Source organism: Buteo buteo, chromosome 17, assembly GCF_964188355.1.
Source record: "Buteo buteo chromosome 17, bButBut1.hap1.1, whole genome shotgun sequence".
Taxonomy (NCBI): domain Eukaryota; kingdom Metazoa; phylum Chordata; class Aves; order Accipitriformes; family Accipitridae; genus Buteo; species Buteo buteo.
Window position 1 is genome coordinate 28,456,038 of NC_134187.1, and position 25,729 is coordinate 28,481,766.

Consider the following 25,729-nt stretch of genomic DNA (forward strand, 5'->3'; position numbering starts at 1 on the left):
GAGGGAGTTTGGGGGGGGGGGGGGGGGGGGGGCGGCGTTGGAGAGGTCGGTCCCCAGGGCCCGAGGCAGGGGTAGGTAGGCAGGCAGGTAGACAGGCCGGCCGGCCGGCCCCTAGGGTTGAGGGGGGGGCAGGTAGGCCCCTAGAGTTGGGGGGGGGGCAGGTAGGTAGGCAGGCCCCTAGGGTTGGGGGGGGGGGGGGCAGGTAGGTAGGCCCCTAGGATTGGGGGGGGGGCAGGTGGCTTAAGCAAGGCCTGGGTGGGAGCTCTAGGTAGGCCCCAGGGGTGAAGGGCGTCCCTAAGCGGGGCCTGGGGAGAGCTAGATGGGGCCTGGAGTGGTGGGGAGGGCCCAGGTAGGCCTAAGGGGTGAGGGGGGGGCTTAAGCAGGGTCTCAGGGGGGTCCTCGGGTAGGGCCTAATATAGTGGTGGTGTCCCCAGGCAGGCCCCAGGGGTGAGGGGGCCTCTAAGTAGGGCTGGGGAGGGGAATGGGGGTCCCAGGTGGAGCCTAGAGTAGTGGCTAGACCTGAGAGGGGGTCCTGGGCAGGGCCTTGGGGGCAAGGGGAGGATGTCCCCACGCAGGTGCCAGCATTGAGGGGGGGACCATAAGCAGGGTCCACATGGGGGTGGGTGCCCTGCCAGGCCCATAGGTGAGGTGGGGGTCCGGCAGCATGGCCCAGGGGCAACGCAGGGTGCCCCCAGCCCCAGCAGGACCCAGCCCAGCTGGCTGTCTTGTCAGGCAAGAGCCCTCCCAGAGCCTGGGGCAGCACTGGGGGAAACTGGTGGGCGAGGGAGCCCCCGGCTCTCTCCCTGCTTCCTCCTGAATTGCACCCAGCGAAAGAAGCCGCCTCTGAGTTCATGCATAAAAGATCAATGGAAATGGTTGGTAACCTCCAAATATTGTTAAGCTTAATGAAGCCTTAAGGACCGCAAAGCATCAGCAGGCAGAGCTGCTCGTTAACACAGTGACTGCAGCCTGAGCTCCTGGTTATGTTGGTTCTTCTAAACCGTGTCCTCGTGGTTGTTGTTACAAGCCCCGAGTGCTTCCCGGGGCCCTCCGCAGGACCTTATTTTCTGCCTCCCTACGGCAGGGAGCCTCTGGAGACCCTCCTTTTGGGGGGCAACATCCTGCCACAGGACCCATTGGCTTCAGCGTGTTCTCCCCAACACGTATGGGGCATGTGAAGAACAGGTTCCTTTCCAAAGTGACTGTGGTCTCCCCTTCTTGCCCTAAGTGTAGCCAAAACACTGCCAAGAAGGTGAACATACAGTGAGGTGTGTGCATTTCTCAGGCTTGTTCTGCCCCGCTGTTCCCCTTCATCCAGCAACAGCACAGAGGAGACCTCAGTAGATCCATGGAAGTAAAATACCGCTTCGATTCGTGCATTCTTTTGCCTTGTATTTAGGGCTGCATTTGCAAGAGTAGGCAGTCCCCCCTCTTAACACCAGCCCTGTTCAACAAAGCTGTGGCATCTACCTTGGCTTAAAAACATCGTGGGGTTAAAGGAGGAGAGTGAGGTTTCTTGTGATAATCTTTAGTGAATTTGGGATGAGTTATGGGGGCTAAATACCGTTACAAAAAATCTGTTGCAGGTGTTGCCTGCTGAAGATAGATCCACCAGCAGAAGGTGCAGTCAGAGGTCTGGAGCTGTGCATAGAAAAGGTATGATGCAATCTAGTAGTTATATGAGTAAAGTCTTGTTTAAAAAAATAATGTGTATGGATGGCAATGAAAGGACCATGATAAAGATACCCCCTTAAAGTGTAAAAATCCACCTTTTTTTTGTGATTTTGATAAACTTTCTGGCTGCATTTTGGCCAGAGTTTGAGGGCACAACTCGCTCTTTCAAGCTCATTTTCAGGCACTGCAATCAACAATATCATTGTTCTCTTCCCTATTTAAGTGAACTTCTCATGAATAATGTACTGGCTGCCTGATGAATATGCACGTTGGCTGGTGTGCCTGGGAGGGCTTCATCAATAATTCATGCCCAGAAAATGTTCTTCACCTTGCAACTCTACAGGAACCGTAAAAAAAAAAATATTTACCCTTTAAAATGGGAGAGAGGATGGCTTGAAATCTGCCCACGGAAACGTGGAGTGAGGTGTGTTGTACTTAAGTGTGGTGAAAGTAAGTGAAGGGGAGAGCACCTCCAGGAAGGAGAAGGTCGTTTCTGAGGGACTGAGCCCAGATGTCTTCACAAACCCAACCCTGCAAAGCCCCAGAGCTCGCTGGAACTGCTCAGGGTTAAGCCTGTTCAGCAGCTACTGGCTTCAGACCCTAATTTATTCTAACGTGCCTTCTTCCACTCTCTTCTTACTATTACACAGAAAACTTCCTTGCAAAGAAAGAGTGAAAATGCTCTGCGAGGTGGGGAAGGCAAGGAGAGAGTGTTTCCATTTGGTGGAGCCGGGGTCTTCGGAAGGCACCTGCCTTCAAATCCCTGGTGATTGTTTTTATTTGTGTTTTTATCGATGACTACCTCCTTTAAAGGCCTCTTGGGACTCCAAGAGGAAAAAAAACTCCAGTAAACGTCAAAAGCTCTGAACAATCGGCTCATGAGTCGTCTTGCGCCGTGCGGCCCCGAAATGGAAACCTGGAAAAGTCGAGGCGGTTTCTGGATGCCTGGCTGCGTGCCAGCAGACTTTGCTTCCCACGCTGGGCGCTTCTGAAAGGCAAAGGGGATGGTCTGCAAAGAGCCTGGCGGCGCCATCGGTGCTGCACCGATAACATGCAAAACAGATAAAAGCGTAAATGGCCGAGTCTGCGTTTTTGGGTGAGCAAAGGGCCCACGCTAAAAGTCCTTGTGTAATACACAACACGGGGTTACTTAACCCTGATTAGAAGCAGAGCTGGCTGGGATAACACCCGTTTTTTGCTACTTAAAGTAGCAAAAATGAAGTAGCAGGAAAAATTCAGCTGATACCTGTGGCCTTACGAGCAGATACGTGTTTGTGAAACTTTACTCATGTGAGTAATCAGAATTGAGAGGTACTTCGAGGCAGTGAGCACCCTATGAGTGTAGGGCTATAATTAATTACATAAAAATAATGAATAAGCAGTTGTTAATTACTGGATGATATCTTCCACCTAGGGAAAATGCTCTCCTTCCTTCTCCCACCTCTGAAATCGAGGGGTTTCTGTCCTTGGCTTTGCCAGGACCAGATTTCACCCAATGCTACTGAGTGTCCTGAAAAATCCCATGGAAATTTTAGAGCCTCTTTCCAGCTTTAAGGGGAAAAGTGAAGCAGGGGCCAGATCTATCGTAGCACCAACAAACCTGCATTAAACCCCCCTGCAGTGTTTAAAAAGCGCATGCTTAAGCTCAGGTTCAGGGAAGTTTCTGAGCAACTGGAGTCGCTTTGCAGCATGGGAGCCAAATTAAAGTCCTGGCTCGCTTTTTCCTGCACTTTCAGCCATGTAAGTTCTCGGAACAGCTGGAATAAGCTAGTTTGTGGCATATATGTTCCTTGCAGGGCTGGAAGCCTTTCTGTAGCAAATCAGATGTGCCAGAAACCGCACGATCAGGTGCAAACCCTCCTCTGACCCATTGCTGCGTGTGATTAGAGCAGCCAAGTCGGCAAAAGAAGCACGGACAAGAAACCTGCAATATTAATTTGGTCACCTACCAAGAGTTCTTGCCGACAGAGCAAGCTCTGGAACAAAGGACACATTCTTGCAGTCAGCATTTTAGTTTTGCCGGCTATTCCTGTCAAACAGTTAATTAAAATCCCCCCTCCCCTTCCAAAGAAGCTATTTTCCTGAAGAAAAAAAGCTTTTCAGCACTCATGAAATCAATTCCTCTTCAAGAAAAATTAAAAATGCACTGTGCACCCTTTTCCCCACATGCATTATATTAACCAGTATGCCAATGTATGTAAATGAGTCTGAAATTCAACTCGATGGAAGTATTTAAATATTCATAATCACAGTACAGCATATGCAAACCAGGCTCTCAGCAGACTTGCACTGCAGTCTCCAGTAACAGCTGTACTGGGGCAAAGATGCTTTAACGTCTCTAATTTGATTATTAATGAAAACGTGGTCAGCACTGGCTATGTATTTGTTAATATTCGTGCCTCGGCGTTAACCTCTGCCAGACATTGAGCGCTTGCTTAATTCCCGCTCAATCTGAGCGCGGGCTGCAGCGGTAGGTGCTAATCGGCACTGAATGTTATCATATTAAGCTGGTACTAAGAGGCTAGGCTAGTCTAAGTGACGTTAATTAGAGAAGCCTTTCTGTGTGCGCAGGAGAGGACGTGGGATGGATTTGGCCTTGGAAGAACTGCACGTGGTGTTTGCATTTTTTGAACAGGAATGCCTGTTACGTCCGTGCTAATGTATGTACTTGCTCACGGATGATGGGAAAAGCGCTGTGGGAGCGGGTTGTGAATATCTTATGATGAACTGCCAAAAAGGTGTGTTATGAGGCAAGGATTTAAATTAGTCCATTAGCTTTTTCTGCAGAGAAAGACGGATGGTACAATTATTTCCAGCTAATAGGGATGGGAAAGAAGTAAAAATAATTCGGCTTTATCAAGCCATGCTCATTTTTAAGAGGTGCCAATAATTGAGATGTTATGTTGGAGTTTTTGTCCCTTTTTCCCTCCTTTTTTCCTGCCAGGAGACAAGAAGGAAGTTACAATTTTAAAATTGTAAAAGATACAGAATGCAAGATAATAATGTACTCTGCTTCCTTTCTTTTTAATGATTCCAAACAAGCTATAATTGGTCCATAAGTTGGCTTGAAAAGCCGCAGAATTGCACCTGCGCTTCTAATGAGCTTTGCAATTACAGAAATAGTTTTCTTCCTTCTTTCAATTATGTAGTGACAAGGTTGAAGTTGCACCTGAGTTCCCTTTATGGCGCTTATTTCCTCACTCCTTCACCCAGTCCACAAAAAAAAAAAAAAAGCCCCTCCAAGCCGGCAGACGAGTCCTAGGGCCCAGGGCTCGTTCACAAGCAGCGTGCCTTGCACAAGTCTGCACGATCACGCCTGGAAATTAAAATGACCTGTAGGATTCGGAGAGCCTCCGGTAGCATATTCCCTCTTGGAGGCACCCAGAAGCAAATCCCGTCTTTGTCTTGTGAACTATTATTGTCTTTTTATTGCTTCACCCCCAGAGCAGCCCTGCAGCCTCCCAGCTTGACGCTCAAACTTTGCACCGTCGGTGAGCAAGCACGAGTTAAGGGCAGCCAGTGCGATCTCCGTTAACCGGCCTGGAGCGTATCCCCATTGTCCCTGCGGAAAAGTGCTGCGGCAGGCAAGGTGGGTGCCAGCGGCTACATGCATCCTCATTTTTGGGACCCCTTGGGTGTCCCAAGGTCCTGTACATGCCGCTTAGGGAGCTGTCAGCTCCCCTTTTAAATAAACCTCATTTTCAGAGCAGCTCCAAGCGTGGGGTCCGAAGCCCCCCCAGACTCTTTTGAGCCCAAAGGAGGGCAGGATCCCATGGGATCCACTCGTCCTTGGGATGTGCAGCCCCAGAGGGTCGGAAGCAAGCCCGCTGCAGCCCAGCGCGGGGAGCGGGAAGCCGGCCGGCTGGCCGGCACGCAGAGAAGCTCAGCCTCCTGCATATTATGCTGGGAGGCTGGATCTGAAGCTAATGCTATGCCGGGAAGATGGAGCATCTTGAATTATTACTGTGGCTTCCCTGGGTAAAGGCTGGCGCTGCTCCCGCCCAGGCTCCTGCCTCCAGCTCCCGCTTTCAAGCCTCAGGGTGGTTTTTGGGGTGGTTTCATTACTTAAAGAAAAGTCCTGAGCCCTGGTAGGCGGCAGGTTCAGCACCGGGGCTCTATCCCAAGCTGTGGCCCTGGAGGAAAGCGGATAAAGAGGGGGGGTGAAGGCGAACAAATTGAATCCTTTGTGCTACCCCGGGGTGGTTCACGTTAATGTGATGATTAATGTATTAATTTATGATGATGAAATGCTGTATTAGGGTTTTGATGAGCCGGCTCAGAGCTGGGGTCGGGAGGGCTGCTCCAGGCGTGATTTTGTTGGGTGGTGCAGAGCCTGGGGCTCCCCCCGGCACCCACCCCGGCAAATTGGGGACCCGGCTGCTTGGGGCTTGCAAAGGGGGACCCCAAAGCTGGGGAGGCTGCTGCTGGGAATTGAGTCTGGGGCTTTGGGAGAGTCAGGGAATTAAGCAGGCTGGAATTTGGGGAGTGTGGGATTTGGGGGTCTGGGCTTTGGGGGAGTTGGGGGTGGGAGGCTGTGAGGTTTGGGGGGTCCTGGCACTTTGGGGTCTGCATTTTAGGGGAGACTGGGATTGGACACGGCCAGGTTTTGGGGGATCTGAGTCTTGTGGGGGTCTGGGATTTGGGGGTCTCTGGCGTTTGGAGCGGGGCAGTGATTTGGGCTCCAGTATTTGGCTTTTGGGAGCTTTGGGGGTTTTGGGACAGGACTGGGATGTCTGGGAATTTGTGGGATTTTGGCTCTGAGTTTGGGGAAGTTCTAGGTTTGGGGGAGCTCTGGATTTGGGGGTGCTCTGGATTTAAGATGCCTTGGGTTGGGAGGTCTCCAGGCTGGGGTGTGCCAGACTGGGTTTGGGGGTGTCTTTGGGCTGGAGTGACTCTGGGGGATCTCCAGGCTTGGAGGGCTCTTGTTTTGGGGAGTTTGGGATTTGGGGAGGCTCTGATTTGGAGGTGGGGGTGTTCTGGTTTGGGGGAGTCCCGAGCTGTGGAGCTCTGACTTTGGGGGTCTCAGGGGCTCTGGTTTTGGGGCCCGGGGGCTGGAGGGAGGTCTGGCTGCAGGATCTCAGGGCTGAAGGGCTCCGGTTTTGGGGTCCTGGAGGGAGCTCTGGTTTTCGGGTCTGCGGAGCTTTGACTTTGGGGGTCTTGGGGCTGGAGGAAGCTCTGGCTTTGGGGTTGGGGAGCTCAGATGTGGAGGTCTGGGAGGGCTCTGGTTTGGGTGTCTCAGGGCAGGGGCCTGGAGGGAGGTCTAGTTTGGGGGTCTTGGGGCTGGGGAGCTCAGATTTGGGGGTCTTGGGGCTGGAGGGGGCACTGGTTTGGGGGTCTCGGGAGCTCAGATTTGGAGGTCGTGGGGCTGGAGGGGGCAGTGGTTTGGGGGTTTCAGGGCTGGGGAAGCTCAGGTTTGGGGGTCTCAGGGCTGGAGGGGGCTGTGGTTTGGGGGTTTCAGGGCTGGGGGCTCCCTGTTTCGAGGGTCTGTGGGCCGGGGGCTCTGGGGGAGATGTCTCTGGATCGGGGGGGGCCCCGTGCGCCCCCGGCGGCAGCGGCCAGCGCGGCAGCCCCGCGGATGCGGCAAAGGCCTGCGCATAAATTATGTTCATGACGCAGCAGCTAAAAAATCCCCCCGGAGGAGGGAAAAAAAAAAAAAAAAACACACACACAAAAAAAAACCCAAACCCCACACAAAACCCCTCAACCCGACGGAGGAAAAAAACCCCACAACCCATCCTTCCACCCCCCAAAAAAAACCCCACCCCAACTCGTGTGTCCGCCCCCCCCCTCCCTCCCCGGGTACGGGGGTCCCGGGGCCGCTCCCCGCCTCCCCCCCCCCCCCCCCCGCTGCCTCCCTCCCCTTTGTGCCGCCGCCGCCGCCGCTGTGAGATGAATTTTTAATTATTCCCCGGCAGAGGAGAAGGCGCGGAGCAACGCGGAGAAGCGCGGAGCGGTGCGGATTCCCCCCCCCCCCTTCCTCCTCCTCCTCCTCCTCCTCCCCTTCCAGCCCCCCCCCCCCTTTTCCCTTCTCCCCTTCGAGCCGGTGAGTGCGGGGCCGGAGCGGGGCCGGGGCCGGGCGGGGGGCGGCGGGCCCCGCCGCGGTGAATATGCAATGCCGTAATTAGCATAATTTATATATTTATGATAAAGAGTGATATGGAGGTGGGGGGGGCGGTGTGGAAACCGGCGCGGAGGGGAAAACGGCGGAGAGAGGGGTGCAGCGCTTGGGGGGGGGGGGATTTTTAAGGGGGGAAGGGTAGGTCGGGGGGGTTCTGGGGGGGATTTGGGGGGGGCAGTGGGGTTGGGGGGGGTAAATTGGGGAGAACTGGGGACGGACGCACGCCACGAAGAGTGGAGGATGCAGATGGGGGGCACCGGAATTGGGGGGGGGGGGGTGTTAGGATTAGGGGGTGCCAGGGGAGACCACGGGGAAGTGGGGGTTCCTGGGGGGACCCCGGAGCTGGGGGTGTCCGGGAAAGGGGGAAAGAGGGGGGCTGGCGGGCCCCAGGGCAGGGAAAGGGGGTGACTGCCCTTCGGGGGGGGGGGCAAGAGAATTTGGGGGCTGTGGGAGATGGGTTTTGGGGTGCAGGAGAGGAGAAACAGGGCTGGGGATAAAGAGTGTTGGAAGGGGGGGGGGCAGGACAGGAGGAAAGTGTTGGGGTCCTGCCGGGGGAGGGCAAAGGGACCCCCGGGGTGGGAGACAAGGGAGTGGCCCTGCCCTTGGGGTGCGGGTGCCAGGCAAGGATTTGGGTGCCCAGGCGCTCCGGGGGGGTGGGGGTGAGCAGAGCCCTGGGGGGGGCGGCTGTTGCAGCTGAGCGGGGTGGATGGAGAGTAGGGCTGGGGGGGTACAAAGGCATTTTGGGGTGCTCTGGCACAGTGTCGGGCACGGCATGGGGGCTGCGAGGGTTTGGGGGGGGCTGTGCACCCCTGAAGGGGGGGTCCCCCCCCGGGGGCAGCTCCCACGGCCACCCTGAGCCCCTCGGTTTGCGTTTCAGGGTGGGGGGGACCTTCCCTGGGTGCTGCAGAGCCCAGGCTGGCAGAGGTCTGACAGTGCAGGGGATGGGGGGGGACTGTACGGGGTACGGTGGGTCCTGACCGTCTGGGGAGGGGGGGAGAAATGCGATGGGGGGGGGGGGGCTGTGTTCGCTCCTTCCCTATGGAGGGGAGGAAAAGGGCTGTGTCCCCCCCCCCGCTTAGACCCATCCCCAGCACCTGCAGCCGCAGCCATCTCAGGGTCAGGTTTGGTCTTCAGGCGATGAACCCCGCTTCAAAAGTCCCTGAAGTGCTGCTCCCCCCCTCCCATTGCATTTCATGGGACCGTAGGCTGAGGGGGGGGGGGGCCCTGTGCCCCCCAAACCGACCGTGATGTCTCTCTGAGATGTCCTGGACCCTCGAGGTGGCTTCCAGTCCCGCGGCGTTGGCAGGACAGAGAGCGATTGATGCACTGGACACTATTTTGGGGGAGACAGATGGGAGGTCCGAGTGCGCCGGCTTGGGAGATCCAAAATCTGCTCCTGGTTTTGCCACGCTCCTCTGGCATGACCTTGGGAGGTGAACTTAATCCCATCATCTCCTCTGTCTATGTGTAGCCGGAATAAAAATACTTTCCTGTCTCTCCGGAGAAAGGAGCGGATTCCTGGGAAGTCACCGTAAACTGATCCAGCTGCTCCCCATGCCGGGACGAGCCGGCCAGGGTTTGCATTGCAAACAGGCAGCAAAGAGGGGACCCCCACCACCCTCATCACGGCCACAGAGGCAGGAGGTTGTATTCGGGATCAGGCTTTTGCCCCCCAAAACCCCGTGAAGGTGGGAAGCGAAGCGAAGATGAAGAGATTCAACCAAGGCCGCACAGCCCGGCGGTAGCAGAGCGGAATGCAGCACGCCGGTCTCCCGTGCATCTTCCCTATTTGTGAAAAAACACGACATGGCCAGGAGAAAAATGTGTAATGGTGCAAAGAGGATTTTGCAAATAACGGAGTTAAACCGCCAAACTGGCAAGAAAGCTTGGTCAACTGGTTTTGGGTTTTCCCCCTTTTTTCAAGCAGGTTTTGGGACCCTTCACCGGGTATTTCCTCTCCCTTGCCCGGGCAGTAGACGCTCTGATGAAGTGATTAAAGGATCACCCGTGTTTCTGTTTGGGATCGGGGTACCGGAGCGAGCTGCGCTTGTGGCAGGGCTCATCCCTGGCAGCTTTACGCAGGCTGGGGCCAAATCGATGCCAACCAACCTCTCCATGTCCTGCTCTGGTGCCGTTTGCATCTCTCGAGCGACAATCCAGGCTGGGAAGTGCCTGCTACGTGTCAGCAGCTCCATTTTCTTCACCAATGCAAATTCCTGAGCCGGCTCCTGCCCCAGCAGGCTCGCCACAGCCATGTGTCCAGGCTCAATGTAGCCCCTCGGTTTGTTGATAAACTTTATGATCAGCCCTGAGCGGCCCCGGCTGCGCCTTTGGAAGGTGAGTTGGGCCGGTAGATGAGTTTTCCCGGGATTCAGCAGCCTCAGCCCTGGCTCCGGGGTTTTCCAGGCGTGAAGTTGACTCAACACTGTGGATGAAGGACGCTGGGGAGCTGCCATGTCTCCTCCAAAAGCCTCCCAGCAGAAAAAAACCTCTCTCAAAAAAGATTTCACTGTCCTGCCGGTACAGATGCCGCCAGCTTTCCCTTACAGCCCCGATCTTCAGGAATTTAACAGCTGGCTGTAAAACCGCGCTCAGCAAAGCTCTACATCGGCTGGCTGCAGTCCTGTGCCCAGACCCGAAGCCCTACTGTGGCACCGTGCCGGCCGGTTTGCTGCAGGACCAGAAGAATGGGGGTGGAAATGGGGTAGAAATTAGATTTACATCGTTTTGCTGCTTAGCGGAAAGGTTTTATTTCAGAGGTTGGGGCTGGCCAGTTCGGCTCCTCTCCCACCAGAAGAAAATGCCTGGTTTTCTTTTTCCTCCTGGCTTGCGGCGGGTGAGCTCGGGTACAGGGATGCTTGCTAGGCAGCCTTGGGACGCATGTCCTTGTCGGAGATGGATGGTTTTGAGGTCTGGCGGCAATGCGTCGCATCTCGTCCCCTGCCTCAGTTTCCCCATCAGTAAATGCAGTAAATTCTTAAAAGTGATAAAGTTTAGAAGGGTAAAAAGGCATTTTAAGAGGGAAGCTGATTTGTGAGGAGGGAAAAAAACCTTGCAAACTGCTCGGCTGCGCTTTGGTCCAGGTCTCCACCACTGTGACACCTGCAAATATGCTTTGAAAAATAATTCCCTCTGTTGACATCATTTCCAGCCTGATCCTTCCACTCGAACCTAGTGAAAAAAATCACGCGAGCTGGCAAGACCGCAGCAAGGGATGCTTGGGGCTGCGTTGTTACCCTAACGCTTCATTTCCAGGGAGCAGGACCACGACCCAGACCTGTCCCCCTTTGCATTGGACACAGCTTTGCTGGGAGGTGTCGGCGTGTCTGTACCTCTACGTGTATTTGCACACTTGCCCCGTTGGGGTGCGAGCGTGCAAACCCACCTCGGGGCAGGAACCAGTGTCTTAGCACCGGCTTTTGGGGCTTGTCTACCTGAAGCTGGCATCTGCTTATGGCGCATTCAGACTCCTCAGCCTGGGATCGGAGTGTCCATCCAAAGGAATTAATCCAAGATAACGACAGCGAGTAATTAGCGAGTGGTAGTCATGTCCAAAATGTCTTCTGCGCGAAGCAGGTTTAATTAACCTCTTAGGGTTTCTCACCTGTGGCAAGTTCGTTCAAACTTAGATTTCCACCCACTTGGGATCCAAGTGGCTACATCTCTGACTCATCAACACTTGTAATTAACACGGCAATTATATTCACAGTGAGACTCGGAGCATCTTAAATTATCCTTCCCTTTTTTTTTCCCCCCTTCTTTTTTTTTAAATATTATTATTATTATTTTGTGCATTTCATTTCCTTGCCGCCATCTGTTGCGAAATGGCTGTCTTCTTGCTGTGTGCACTTAACACCACCATCTGGACAAATTATTTGTCCCATTAATTGCAAAAAAAAAAAAAAAAAAAAAAAAGTGTGAAGAAACGAAATGAAATGGTACTGCCGACCTGCCGAATGTCTGCTACAGGAGAAGCAGCCCACTCCGAAATCCGAAGCACGCCGCCAAACTGCATCGAGCCTGACATTATGAAATGTCTGTTTAATCGTCTAGCACACTAATTGGTCTCTTTGCACAGCACCAAGAAAAAATCTCTCTCTCCTCTTCTCTCTGTGTTATTTGAGTCTTCCCCCACGGGGCAGGCCTGAACAGATCTACGGCTCACACAGAGATAAATACAGCGGTCAGAGCAGGGATATTATTGCCCTCTTCAGCCTTTCGCCACTCCGATTGTGCTAGAATAAATCTGGGGTTCTGAGAGAGGGTCTTTAATGTAGGCTGGGATGGATGGGGACAGATAACGGTGAGGTCTGGTGTTCGCAGCGGCGTTCGGTCCTCCTTACATCACCAAACTCTGAGCCTCTGAGAAAAGCCAACACGTGCATTAACTTCTCAGTACCATGGGCTTTAGAGGCAGCTTGCCATTTCAGCTTGAGTTCCCAAAGCTCCTCTGCCCTTCGGCAGCAATGAGGAGCCATAAGGGAGAATTAAGTTATGAGGATGGGACGCTTTTGAGTTGTCCCCTCTCGCCAAGAGCTTGACGCGCGGGATCTTCTTGCTCCTCATCGCTTTCGGGGAGCACGGGAGCAGGCAGAGCTCGGCACGGAGACAGCTCTGGTTTTTCTCTCCCTACAGCCCTTCGGCAGCGATGAGGAGCAATAAAGGAGAATTAAGTTGCGAGGATGGGACGCTTTTGAGTTGTCCCCTCTCCCCAAGAGCTTGACGCGCGGGATCCTGTTGTTCCTCATCACTTTCGGGGAGCATGGGAGCAGGCAGAGCTCGACACAGAGACAGCTGTAATAAACTTTGCATAACCAATTTGTTAATCAAACCTGTTGATTGTTAAAATATATTGATCTCTACAACTTAGTAACTAAGCTGCTTTTAACCGTAATAACCGCAGTAACAAGTGCAGAAACTAGATGTTGAGCTAAGTAAGCAGGATGTGCCAGTCTTGATTACCTTATCAGATAGCTCCTCAAGAGCAGTTTTCTGAGAAAATAAGGAACTGGTCCCAGAAACCGGCCAAGGCCGATTCCGTGGCTTGGATAGATAAACTTGAGGGAGCGTCCCCTTGGAACTAATTGTAATACCTCTTGGAACTAATTGTAATACCTCTTGGAATTCATTTTAATGCAAAGCGGGAATAGGTCATGAATATGTATAGGCGTACCTGGAATTCCCATACCTATGTAACACTTAACTGTTTAACTGTGAAACACGTTACCTCATCAAGTGTGTGCCGTTGGTGGAGCGGAGACTCCCCGGCCACCCAGCACTGTTTTGCCTGCTTGTTGCTTGCTACAATAAACCTTGATTGGATTATCCCCGGGCTGGCGTACAAATTTTCGTCGTAACTTATAACACAGCTCTGGTTTTTCTCTCCCTACAGCCTAAACCCGGAGTGCCGCAGCCCAGCAGCCTGCCCCGAGGAGCAGGACGCAGCAGCCAGCCCCATCTCCTGCCAGGAGTGTCCTTTCACCCCAGAGCAAACAGTGAGTGAGTACCGGGGCTGCCGCCTCTCCCCACACTGCCCTGAAGATCGCCGCAGCAATCCCACAGGATTTCAGCTCCGTATTCCCCATGCAGCAGCCCCGTGCCCCCCACCGCTCCAGGCCCTGCTCTGCAGTGACTCTGCGGGTGGTTTTGAGTTTTGGATGTGTCCTGGCTGTGCAGGAGGGGTCTCCCCACAGACCAAGCAGCCCCTTCCGCTGCCCCTTCCCTTCCAGCTGCAGTCATTGTGCCCTCACCTGCCAGTTTGGGATCCCAATTTGGGCTCAACTACCTGCTCTAAATGAAGACCCCTATGTGACAGCCAGAGTGGGGAGCTGGGAAGGGATCCCTGGGGCAGCAACGGTGGCAGGGAGGTGCTGGGACGAGAGGAGGAAGTTTTCCCACCTCTTCCAGGCTCAGGTGTAGGAAAAAGCTGCCACAAGACGCTGGGGTTTGCTCCTCGTTAGCAAAGCCCTAGGGGCTGCTCTGCTTGTGCCAGGATCCATCCAGGCCACCATGGTCCGGTGGTGCAGAGGGAAGATAAAGTGATAGATAGCAGCTACTGGAGCAAGTGGATCACAGCCCGTGGGGTGAATTCAGCAGGACACAGGGTCAGAGCCCCTCCCATGCCCCCAACGACCCTCCCCATTGCCAGCTACTCTCCAGAGAAGTTCAGAAAGCTCCTCTGGAGAGTTTTCCTTCCCTTGCTTGCTCTTCTTGCAGCGGGACACTTTGCTTCTTTGTTTTGCTGGTTTGTCTGCACTGCCTGCCCCTTGCAGGCAGCACAAATATCCCTTGCTCCGGCTTCCTCACCGTTTGCCGGGCTCTGGCTGCTGGAGAGCTCATTAACTTTTAATAATGCCAGCTGCCTGCATAAGCCACTTGCTCGTCCCTTGCTCTGTTCTCTGTTGCACTAGAATAAATTGTTAATTAAACTGTGCACCGGCATCCCAAGGTGTTTGTCTGCTCTGAAGCTAAGGCCAGGTTTAAAAATTCACAGCGGCTACTGGAGATCAGTCACCAGCTGCTCTAAAAGTCCTCGCTGAATCTGGCAGCAGGACTGTTCTGGGTCCTGTGTGAATTTTTGGGTTGAGCCTGGCAGGGCTAAGGAAGGAGGAGAGCTGAGGTGAGCGGCTGGCGAAGGAAACAGCCCCGTCTCTGCTGGGACCCCAGGCGTCACTTCACTGCAGATAATAAATAATGAGTGGTGTGTACAAAAGCCAGCCTAAGGGAATTAGATGCTTGGCCCCTGTTGAGTTTCAAATGAGAATTTGGCTCTTAATTCAATTTAGGCCCCTTTGGATCAACAGGATCCGAATAACTATGTTTACTAATTGCATACAAACACCAGCTCTGGCTCAGGATACGCTTGGTGGCCTCAGCAGGAGCCTGGTGGCTTCTAAGACACAGAGAAACGATAAAGGGCTTGTAAAACAGTGCCGGGGGATGTTTCTCGCATCCTGAAAGTGTCTCCTGGGCTGACATGACGGGCCAATGTATCACAGCAGAGCAGAGCGGCAGGGGATGCCCGCACCGCACCAGATTCCCTGGCAGAAGTGAAAAACAAGGGATGAAATGCACTAACACAAGTTTGGGGCTGAAACTCCCTTATGGATGAGTTGTGAGCCCGGGGAGGCTCTGCCCGAGCTCTGCCTCCGTTTAACACACTCGGCTTTGCAGAGCTTGCCGAGGGCTGAGCTGGCTGGTCTGTGCAATGCCAGCATCCCTTGTGGGGCAGAGACAGGATCAGGCCCAGCACAGAGGTGGTCAGCACTGGAGGCGAGCAGACGCTGCCCAGCATTTTGGGACAGCTGGGACAGGGAGAGCTGGGGCCTAGCTGCAACTACCAGCATCAACATGCCTCCAGGCTCCCAAGCAGTTACACAAACAAGGACACCTTTGCACATGCATCGAGTAATTTTGAATGTCATCCAGGCTGGCTGGTTAAATGCATCCCCGAGACGTTCCTAATAAAAAATTCATAAGCCTCTTATAAAGGCAATTATGCTTCTGCAAGGTAGCGAGGGGACAATACGTGACCAAATGAGTTAATGAAGGGTGTTGGAAGAGGAAGAGTTGCCTTCCAACAGGTGTGCCAAGCCCCTTCCCTCCATGAACGACTCATTTCACCAGCTTAATGAAGTGTCCCCATCAATTTAGGTCCCCTCAGGAAAGAGCAAATTGACTCTCCTACTTCTTGCAGCCAGCGTCAGGGGCTTGGGAGAGCTGCGAAGCGTCACGCCAAGACTTTGGGGACCTGCTCTGGGCTTCAAATAGGAGGCACAGGTGGTTTCATGTGGTCCGTGCCTGGTTTTTTAGAGTTTTCAAAGGACACTATAGGAATTGCATCCTCATCTCCCAAAGGGAGAGAAGAGGTGGAAAGGCTTGGCCCTTGCAATAACCCTTCCCTTGCTCTGCTGCCTGTATATTTGATGTTCACCCAATAAATTACGCTACCTTACGTCCATGACCTCTTTGCCAAGAGGATGGGAGGTGGTGGGAGATACGCGAGACACCAAAGTCTCCCCTGGGAAGGAGCATGCATCCCCACGGTACAGGGCAGGAGGGCATTAGCAAGCTCTGCGGTGCCCTGAATCGCAGCCAGGGCCAGTACAGAGTGGGAGAGAGGTGGGTGGTAGAGCCAGAGAGGAGCAGGGAAGCAGGGGGAGAGACCAGGTTTGCTCTGCACCCTGGGTCGACCCAGCGTGTGACCCCCCAAGCCACTCGCTGTGTCAATGACGAACCCTCCCGTGTTCTCCACTTGCAGCATGTGGAAGGTCTGAGCCCTCTCCCACCTTCGCCGGGACACCATGGACACTGAAGCCGTGCAGCCCCAGGAGGCTTCGCTAACGGTCAACGAGCAGGTATGGTCATCACCACCTCCATCCCCACTGTACCCCTTCACACCCCACAACCCAGAGGGCCATGGGGTGGGGATTTGGGGTTTGGAGCCCCACTGTGTGCCCTGGCGCCGGGTGAAAAACCATCTCACTCCTCCCCCATGCTCACGACCACCCTGTTTGCCCCCACACTTGGGCATGGAGATGTTCAGCCCCATCTTTTGGAGCTTGGTTGCCTCATCTCGGGTTTTTTTAACAACAAAGAGGAGGCGTGCAGTCCTCATTCTGCAGCCTCGCTGTTTGCAAGAGATCTTTGCTCCAGGGTTTGGCTGCCTGCAGCCACGGGAGAGCTGGAGGAGCAGCAGGTATCTCTGCTCGTCACTCTCCATGTCTCCTCAATACGGGAGAAATCGTATCTTGATTTGGAGGGCTCACCCGACCCTGGGTCAGACCCCCGGGGCTGTAGATCAGTGCTCGCACTAGTGCTGCAGATATGGTGGTGCCAGCTCTGCCGGGGGTGCAGCGGCCGCTGGCAGCCGTGATTTACCTGCTGAAGGTCTCACCCGCTGATGCGTGCAGAGCTGGGGTGTATCAGAGCCCAGAAGCTGCCGATTAATTAAAGCAGCAAGGTGCTGGAGGGGACTGTGATCCCTCCCATCCATCCCTCCTTGAGGGGACGGGGTGGGCTCTGCTTGGTCGGTTTTAAGGGTCACCCTAAGACATTTCCCGTGGGGCAGGGGGAGCTTCTTTGCTGTGGCCTGGGGGACGCCGCCGTGGGGTTGGGCACCCGGACCTGATGGATATTTTGGGGCACATCTGCAGGTTATTGTCATGTCCAGCCATGAAACCATCCGAGTGCTGGAGGTCGGCGTGGACACCCCGCTCCCGGCCGAGGAGGACCGGAAACCCTTGGAGATGCCACCAGGGGAGGTAGCACGGGGCTCCCCGGGAAAGACCGGCCACCCAGGCAGAGAGGAGGTCCCACCCAGCACCCAGAGCTCATGCAGCAGCGAGGCAGCCGGTAAGACACTTTCCTTCCCTGGGGCTCATTCCCTGGGTTGCCCCTGGTCTGTCCATCCCTGCAAGTGAAGTTGGGCTCCGGACCGCTGGGTCGGAGCCGGGAGGACGAGCTGCACCCGTCAGTGCAGGCAGACTTGCCCTGCTCTGGAGCATCCCCATGCCAAGCTGGGTTAGGAGTTAGCAAAACCAATTCCTCCTCCAGGAGGAGATGGGGAAAAGCATCCTGCATCAAGGACAGCCCTCAAACATGTGCTTAAAATAGAGAGGACATTTGTCGATGAGATGTTTTGCTGGGGAGCTCGGTTTCCCCACAGCCACTTAGAGCAGGGGCTTGGGTTTCCTCTCCCCAGCCCCGGGCTGTTCCAGGGTGCCGAGCTCACTGCTGGTGCGTCCCTTCTCACACGGGAATGCAGCTCTGGAAATAAGGCTTTGGGGAGATCCTGGTCTATTCCTTGCTGCTTTTTGGCCAGCACCCCAATTTTCCTGCAGGTCCATCCCAAATCTGCCTGCAAGCGCCCCTGTCCCATCCCCTTTCCTGCCACTCTTGTGCTTTATTTATTAATAGGACTTTCTCTGGTTGTCACCTCTGTGCTGTATTCAGAGCACAACCAGATTCCCATGGTTTTGCCAAAAAAAAAAAAAAAAAAAAAGGGCAGGATTGTAGCTTGTTTGAGGCCAGTTGGCAAGAGGAAAAGGCGAGTGTCCCTCCGCACTGGGGGATGCTCTGGTCCTGCTGCCGCAGGCTGGAGGGGAGGAAAAGCACAGCAGGCTACACAAAACCCATCAGACCTGGCAGCGTTGCTGCCCCGTAGCACAGTCTTTGCAATTTGGGAAGTGCTGGGTGTTATCTGTGCTTGGTTTTGGTAGGAAATTAAAAAAAAAAGCTTTTTTAAATCTTGCAGACCTGTAGTTATTTCTGGGCACGGAACCAAACCCGAGAAATGCCTGGCTCTTAGATGAGAAAAGTATTTATTTGGTAAAACTTTTTTTCTGCCAAAGGAAAAGGCAGGAAAAGGGTGTTTTTCTTTTTACAAAAATAGAAGAGGATTAAGTGGATTTTATACTCGCGGGTTGCCATTATTAGAAGTTGAGCAGAATAAATACAAGAGGTTGCTCAAAAAACAAGTAGCTCTTTTGCAAGTAATAAATATGGATTAGGAGCAAGGTTTCCTCTTACTCAGATGTTCACAATAACTATGAAATATTATATATTCTGTGAATTTGGGTGCCGGGTTGAAAGACACCCAACGAAGCTCAGCCCACGGGGGACGCCCCTCTGCTGGGTGCTGGCTAGGTGATATTGGTCCCTTCCCTTTCCAGCTCCCCTTCCTGGGTGAATGGTTTGGGGGCTGACGCCACTTTAATTGCTGCTAATTTTGGAGCCAGCAGCTGGCGGAGGAAAATATCTCCTGCCGGATCGGACAGCCCGAGAGAGGCGCACACAGCCCAGCAAACTGCTTACATGCCACCGCTCCTTTGTATCTCCTTAACCTCCCTATTCCCCACACTCATTCCTCCCCAAATGACCCAAACCTCTCCCTTCTCCCTCCTTTGCCTCCTCCCCAAAACATCCCGTAAGAAGCCCCCAAATGCCCTTCCCCTGCATCCCACAACCTGGGCAGCAACCCTACCTTGGGGGACGCAGAGTGCTGTTCCCAAGGATGCCCCACGCTGGGTTTCACACTGGCTCCTTGGGGCTGCAGCTCCCCCGGGACACCCGTGGGAGGGTGTTCATTCCCTGGGTGTGTGTAATTTGGGTGCCCCCCACCCTCACCCCCATCCTTTGTACAGACAAGCTGCTATCGCTCAACCGGCAGCATCTCTCCAACCCATCTCCTCCGCCCTTCCGCAGGCAAAGCCAAACCGGCGGCCAGAGCATCACCCAGCACCGTCCCCTCCGTCAGCACCTTCAGCCACGCCACGAGCCAGCAGCCGCAGACGTTGGCCCCGCTGGCCGTGCAAGCGACCCCGCAGGTAACTACCCTGCAGCCGCAGAGCGGGACGGGACAGGAGGGAGAAGGCTGGGGTGGAGGGGGGGAGGACAAGGTGGGGACCCCGGGGGGGCGTCCGCTTGCTGTAGGCAAACCCCGAGGGCAGAGACGACCGCTCGTGGCGCGGGGTGTAGGACCTACGCCCCGAACCAAGGCGGTTTCCCTCTGCTTGGCGCCCTCGCCAAGGGCCTTGCGCCGCCGAGGTGCTGCCAGAGACGCGTCGGGTGGTTTGGGGGGGTGGGGGGGATCCCCCCCCAGCGTCTCCCCATGGAGAGGGGGACTCCACGGAGCTGGGAACCCAGCTGCTGAGATGGGAGGGACCCCGGGCCGCCCGGCCACCGGGTCTACGGGCCCCTTTGCAAAGACTTATGCTCCGCTGATGCTATCTGCAGTGGCGTTGATTTTTGTTCTTTTTTAAATCTTGTTTACTTTTGCAGGTCTTGACTCAGGAAAACTTAGCAACAGTTGTGACAGGAGTAATGGTTCCAGCAGGGACAGTTACTCAACCTCTTCTTATCCCCATCAGTATTGCAGGTCAAGTGGCAGGTCAGCAGGGGCTGGCTGTGTGGACATTTCCTACAGCAACGGTCGCTGCCCTTCCCGGATTGACGGCTGCTTCTCCTACAGGGGGAATTTTCAAACCGCCTATAGCCAATTTGCAAGGTAACCGGCGCTCTTCTGCTTTGCAGCCTCCTTAATTCGTCCTCCCCCAGCTCATGCCGAATCCAGGCTGTCCTCTCCAGGAGGGGTCTGCAACGGCGTTTTATTTTGGGGGTTTGTTTGCGGCTCCCCCTGTACAAAAGGTGCCGGGAGCGTGGGAGAAGGCAAGGGCAGGATGAGGACAGCGAGAGGGAGGAAGGCAGCGCACAGGGATGGGATGTGAGGTCCAGGTTAGATTTGGGGCTCTGGGTATGGCACCCCCTTGCAGCGGGTGAGGTTCTGCAAGGGGGGAGACCTGCGGGCATGAGAGCAGGAGGATGGGTGCCTCTCCAGCGCTGCCTGGAGCAGGATTTGTGCTGTTCCCTGTAAGAGGGAATCGTTGCCTCTTGAGCTCCCATGAGGGAAGGAGTCTGTCCCAGGAATGATTCGCAGAGGGGGGAGATGACAGGACCGCGGAGGTGCCCCTCACCCTCTGTGCGGGCAACAGCACCTGGTTTGGGTTAGACCCAGCACCCCAGCCAGGCAGGATGCGTCCTGCTGCAGCAGAGGGGCTTGGCTCTGCCTGTTAGACAGGAGCTGGGGGGACCTTTCTCTGCGATAACACGAGCGTGCGGAGATGAATCACCTGGTGATTCGGTTCCTTTTGGGCAGGGACAGTGAGCGGTGAGGGGGACACTCAGGGTCTCCTCGGTGTCCCTGTCTCCCCCCCGGCTCACGCTCTCTCCGTCTCTTTGCTTCGCAGCCGCTGCCGTACTGAACACAGCCATCCAAGCGCCGGTGCAGCCTGCCCAGCCACTGCAGGCTGCGGTCCAGCCCCGGCCCCCCCTCCAGACCCCTGGCGTCTTCCCCACTGCGCCCGGCCAGCCCCCCATCCTGCCACAGCCCGCTGCAGCACCCACGCCGCCCGTGGCCAAGCCGTTAGAGACGCAGACCCAGATCACCGTCCAACCTGCTGGATTTGCCTTTAACCCTGGCATAGTAAGGAGCCTGGCAGCCCACAGCGTGGAGCCGGGCGAGTTCGGCACCCGCTTCCCTTTATCCGGTGCCTTACGTGGCCGTGGAGAGCCGCGAGAAGTCGTGCTTCCCTGAGGACGAAGCACTCTGTTTCAGCCATCATGTCCCGGGGGATCGTGCAAGATCCCAGCCTCTGTTTCCAAATCCCTGGTGAACGACGAGCGACCGCGCAGGCAGCTTTGCTTTAGGCAAAATCTAAAGGATGGATTTAAGGACGTCAAGGGACTGCATCCCATCACGACGGCGAGGCAGGAGTCACCCTGCCACGGGGAAGGGGGTGGCCGGCTGTGCGCGGGGGGACGCGGTGGCCTGGGGTGACCCACGTCTCTGACCCCCGGCTTTCGGTTCTCTGCAGATCAGCGCGGCTTCTCTCGGGGGCCAAACCCAGCTCCTCGGCTCCTTGGCAGCCGCCCCCGTGATCGCAAACACCATCTCCAGCGTGCAGGGCATCACGGGCCAGATCCTGACCAACGCCCAGGGCCAGGTACCGCTGAGGGGGGACCTGCCCTTGCAAACCCACCACCTGCTGCCCCCCCCACCAGGGGGGTTGTTTCTCCTGGGAAAGGAGGAGACGGACGCAGCCAGTGTGTCCCCCACCACCTCGGGGAAGGGTGTTTGCAGGATGCAACCCCCCCCCACCCCAGCTCTGGCTCTCCTCCCTTCGCCCAGGTGATCGGGACCCTGCCGTGGGTGGTGAACCCCCCCGGGATGGCGGCAGCCAGCCCAGCCCCGGCCGCTCTGCCGGCCCAGAACCTGCAGGTACAGACGGTGACGCCCCAGCTGCTGCTCAATGCCCAGGGCCAGGTCATCGCCACGCTGGCCGGCAGCGCCATCCAGGCGGCCGCCATCAAGAAAAGCGGCACCCCCGAGCCCCCCCCCAAGAACGAGGTGAGCGACGGGCACGGGGCTGACGGCTGCGTGGCCAAAGGGGCTGGCACCATCCCTGGCTCCGTGGCTTTGGGAGCACACGAGCATCTTTGGGACCCGAACACGTGGCTTGGGGACCCGGCCGTGTTGATTTAGGAGCGTGTGAGCATCTTTGGGATGCAGCCACATTGGTTTAGGAGCGTGTGAGCATCTTTGGGATGCAGCGACATTGCTTTTGGAGCACGTGAGCATCTTTGGGACCTGGCCGTGTGGCTTTTGGACCCAGCCACGTTGCTTTGGGACCATGTCAGCATGTTTGGGACCCAGACGCGTGGCTTTGGGACCCAGACACATTGCTTTGGGAGCACATGAGCATGTTTGGGACCTGGCTGCGTGGCTTTGGGACCCAACCACGTTGCTTTGGGATGTGGCCACGTTGCTTTGGAAGCACATGAGCATCTTTGGGACGTGGCTGTGTTGCTTTGGGACCTGGCCATGTTGCTTCGGGAGCACGTGAGCATCTTTGGGACCCGGCCATGTTCTTTGGGACCTGACCATGTTGCTTGGGGGGGACATGGGCATTTCTGGGACCCAGCCACATTGCTCTGGAAGCATGAGAGCATCATTGGGACCCAGCTGTATTGCTCTGGGACCCAACCACGTTGCTTTGGGAGGACCTGAGCATCTTTGGGACCCAGCCACGTTGCTTTGGGAGCCCGTGAGCAGCTTTGGGACACATCCCCTCCTGCCCCACCGTGCTGCCCCGTGGGGCATCCCACTCTCTGTGCCCACTGAATTTCCCAGCTGGGATGGGACGTGACCAAACCTCACCTTGGCATGAGCAGAGGCGCTGGTTGCTCCCAAACCTATGTGGCAGGACACCCCAAACCCAGTACCGAATTGTCACGGCCCCATTCCGAGCATGGAGCTGGGTGGTTTCCAGCATCACCTCTCCATCCCAGCCTGTCTTACCTCCATCATCAGCGAAAGCAATGCAGTGGCCGCTCTCCTGCCACCACAGGGATGGAGCCGGTGGGCAGGCAGCCCAGCTATGGCGCTGGAAGAGGGGGAGCCCCTGCTCTGGGGGTGCTGACCCTCCCCTCTGCCCCAGGTCCAGCCCATCCAGCCGGCCCCGGCTCTCTCCCAGCCGGCCGTGGTGATGGCAAATCCTGCCCCGGCGGCAAAGGCTTCTTCTGTGCCCGTCCCTATCACCTGCTCGGAGACCCCCACCGTCAGCCAGCTGGTCTCCAGTGAGTCACCACTGGGGGTACTGGGGGGATTCTGGGGACTGGGATGCCCTGGGAAGAGGGATAATGGAGTCTGGGATCCCCTGGGATGGGGAAAGGATGCTGGGGATACTGGGCAGGGGGGATACTGGGGGGATGCCAAGGTCTGGGATCCCCTGGGATGGGGAGAAGATGCTGGGGATACTGGGGGGGATACTGGGGGAATGCCCATGTCTAGGATCCCCTGGGATGGGGAGAGGATGCTGCACGCCTGCATTCTGCATTCTTGGGGATGACCGCTGGCACCCAACCTTCGTTATGGAGCCTAATAAAGGGGATGCTTGTTATGGCGGCGGGGGGGGGGGGAGGCGGCAGATCCATGGCCGTTTCACAGCAGCCCCCGCATTCCTCCGCCGGCAGAGCCCCCGGCTCCCAACAGCAGCGCGGAGGAGGATGGGATTAACCTGGAGGAGATCCGGGAATTCGCCAAGAACTTCAAGATCCGACGTTTGTCCCTCGGCCTGACACAGACGCAGGTGGGACAGGCCCTGACGGCCACCGAGGGACCGGCCTACAGCCAGTCGGCCATCTGCAGGTACGAGGGGCTGCAGCCTCGGGGGGAAATGGGGGAAAAAGAGGAGAATTGGAGAAAGGGAGGAAAGTTGGAGAAAAGAGGGAAAATTGGGGGAAAGGAGGAAAATTAGACAAAAGGAAAATGAGGGAAGGGGAGGAAAATTGGAGGAAAGAAGGAAAATTAGACAAAAGGAAAGTTAGGGAAAGGGAGGAAAACTGGAGAAAGGAAAATGGGAGAAAGGGCAGAAAATGGGAGAAAAGGAAAAACAGAAAGGGAGGAAAATGGGAGAAAAGGAGGAACAGACAAAAGGAAAATTAAGGAAAGGGAGGAAAGGAAAGTTGGAGAAAAGGAGAAATGGATAAAAGGAGGAAAAATGGAGTGAAGGAGGAAAATGGGAGAACGGGAGGAAAATGAGAGGAAGGGAGGAAAATTAGAAAGAGAGGAAAGCTGGAGAAAGGGAGAACTGGAGAAAAGGAAGAAAATCAGAGAAAAGGAAATCTGGAGAAGAGTAAAATGGGAGGAAAGGAGGAAAATGGGAGGAAAGGAGGAGAATGGGAGAAAAGGAGGGTGGGTGAGGTCGCTGCCCACGAAGCTCCTCACCGCAGCATCACTCCCCACCATGGTCTCGCCCACCAAAGGCAGCAGTGCCCCCAACCCCTTCACGGTGTGCGTCCCCCGCTGTCCCCCCCCGTCCTTGCCACATCCCTGAGGGTTTCTCGGTGCCTGCTGCAGGTTTGAGAAGCTGGACATCACCCCCAAGAGCGCCCAGAAGCTGAAACCAGTGCTGGAGAAGTGGTTGAGCGAAGCCGAGCTCCGTAACCAAGAGGGGCAACAAAACCTGATGGAATTCGTCGGGGGGGAACCCTCCAAAAAACGGAAGCGCCGTACCTCCTTCACCCCCCAAGCCATCGAGGCTCTCAACGCCTACTTCGAGAAGAACGCCTTGCCCACCGGCCAAGAGATCACCGAGATCGCCAAGGAGCTCAACTACGACCGTGAAGTCGTCCGCGTCTGGTTCTGCAACCGCCGGCAGACCCTCAAAAACACCAGTAAACTCAACGTCTTTCAGATCCCCTAAATAGGGGACGGGGACGGGGACGTCCCCCCACCCCGTTGCCCACCCCGACCTCCTGCCATCAGCACTTTTGCCACCGACTTTGTCCCCCAGCCCCGCGGTGGGTGCTGGGGTCTCCACCACCCCACCGTGCCCGTAGGTGTGTCCGTGTGTCCGTCCCCCTTTCCTCCACATCACACATGACCTAAGCGTGTTCACGTCAGGTGTCATGCCTGCCTCATGCCTCCTCTTGCCTGTAATGTGCGTGGTGACGGACCCCCTGCCTGCACGCACCGCCTCTCCTGCCCCCCCCAAGTGTTGTCGTCCCCCCCCAAAAAAGGAGTGATTTTCATTTTTTGGCCGTTTTCCTGTGTTTCCGAGGTAGTGTCACGGCTTGCTAGGGGTAAGCCCCAATTTAATTTCACCCGCCCTTTGATTTCAGCGGTCCCCCACCTCGTGCCCACCAGTGCGAGGGGCTTCTTCAGTGCGACCCACCCCACCGTGGGGACATCGCTGTGGGTGATGGTTGGGGACTTCACTGGGCTTCGCACCGTCCCAAGAGGGTTGTGGGGGGGTGAACCCCATAATGGAGGCAGCACCCCCTTCCCTGCTCCCCCCACGCTAAGCCCCGGGGCCAGGCAGGTTGGGGGACTCCATCCCTCGACCCCTCTCGCCCGGGGAGCAATGGGGAGAGGCGACGGCTGGAGAGGGGGTAGTTTGGGGGGGGACAGGGAGGGGACGCTGGGTCGCCCCGCCAGGGACGCGGCAGACTGATGCACTTGATGTAGTGGTGTGAAATAAACAGTATTTTTCTTTTTTCTTTTCCTTTCCCCTTTTTTCCGGAGTGGGGGGGCAAGGAAGAGGGGTGTGTGTGGGGGGTCCCTACTCACCCTCCCCCGTCCCAAACCCTGGGGGATGCAGAGGGAGCGCTGCTTTTGGCACCCTGCCGAGGCTCCCCATGCCACCAGCGCTGGCGTTTTTGGGGAAGCTGCTCCGAGGATGGAGCTGGGCCGGCATCGTTCCCCGGGAGGGGAGAAAAGCACACACCAACCCCCCCCCGCCCCCCCGCCACGTCCCGCTGCCGGCTGAGACCCGCGCAACTCAGCACACGCATGAGCCGGTCCCGGGTCTCGAACCCGCGACCCTCCGGCAACGCGCCGCACGGACCCGAGCGTCCCACGCCTCGCCCTCTGCGCCC

At 56.1% G+C, this 25,729-nt stretch overlaps 1 protein-coding gene across 8 annotated transcripts; it reads left to right on the forward strand.

The window, feature by feature from the left end:
- The first annotated feature begins 655 nt into the window (after positions 1–655).
- Positions 656–25,347, forward strand: POU6F1 (POU class 6 homeobox 1). 8 transcript variants are annotated; one of them, XM_075049413.1, is made up of 14 exons: positions 656–875; positions 1,587–1,656; positions 5,119–5,263; positions 13,185–13,291; positions 16,053–16,149; positions 16,948–17,146; positions 18,998–19,119; positions 19,574–19,799; positions 20,539–20,774; positions 21,166–21,294; positions 21,480–21,698; positions 22,789–22,927; positions 23,324–23,498; positions 24,210–25,347. In XM_075049413.1, the coding sequence occupies exons 5-14, from the start codon at positions 16,096–16,098 to the stop codon at positions 24,553–24,555; spliced, it is 1,845 nt and encodes a 614-aa protein (XP_074905514.1). In that variant the 5' UTR covers positions 656–875; positions 1,587–1,656; positions 5,119–5,263; positions 13,185–13,291; positions 16,053–16,095; the 3' UTR covers positions 24,556–25,347. The 8 variants fall into 8 exon arrangements, 7 of the variants coding, with proteins under 7 accessions (XP_074905514.1, XP_074905516.1, XP_074905515.1 ...); XM_075049415.1 differs by having other exon boundaries at positions 657–875; positions 13,185–13,287; XM_075049414.1 differs by lacking the exons at positions 656–875; positions 1,587–1,656; positions 5,119–5,263 and adding an exon at positions 7,574–7,627.
- The last annotated feature ends 382 nt before the right edge of the window (positions 25,348–25,729 follow it).

Bases quoted from the DNA above. Each gene is read 5' to 3' on its own strand.
- POU6F1 (XM_075049413.1), top strand. From the start codon at position 16,096: ATGGACACTGAAGCCGTGCAGCCCCAGGAGGCTTCGCTAACGGTCAAC. The intron at 20,775-21,165 runs GTAAGGAGCCTG...GGTTCTCTGCAG, and splicing joins TTGCCTTTAACCCTGGCATA to ATCAGCGCGGCTTCTCTCGG. The intron at 22,928-23,323 runs GTGAGTCACCAC...CTCCGCCGGCAG, and splicing joins CGTCAGCCAGCTGGTCTCCA to AGCCCCCGGCTCCCAACAGC.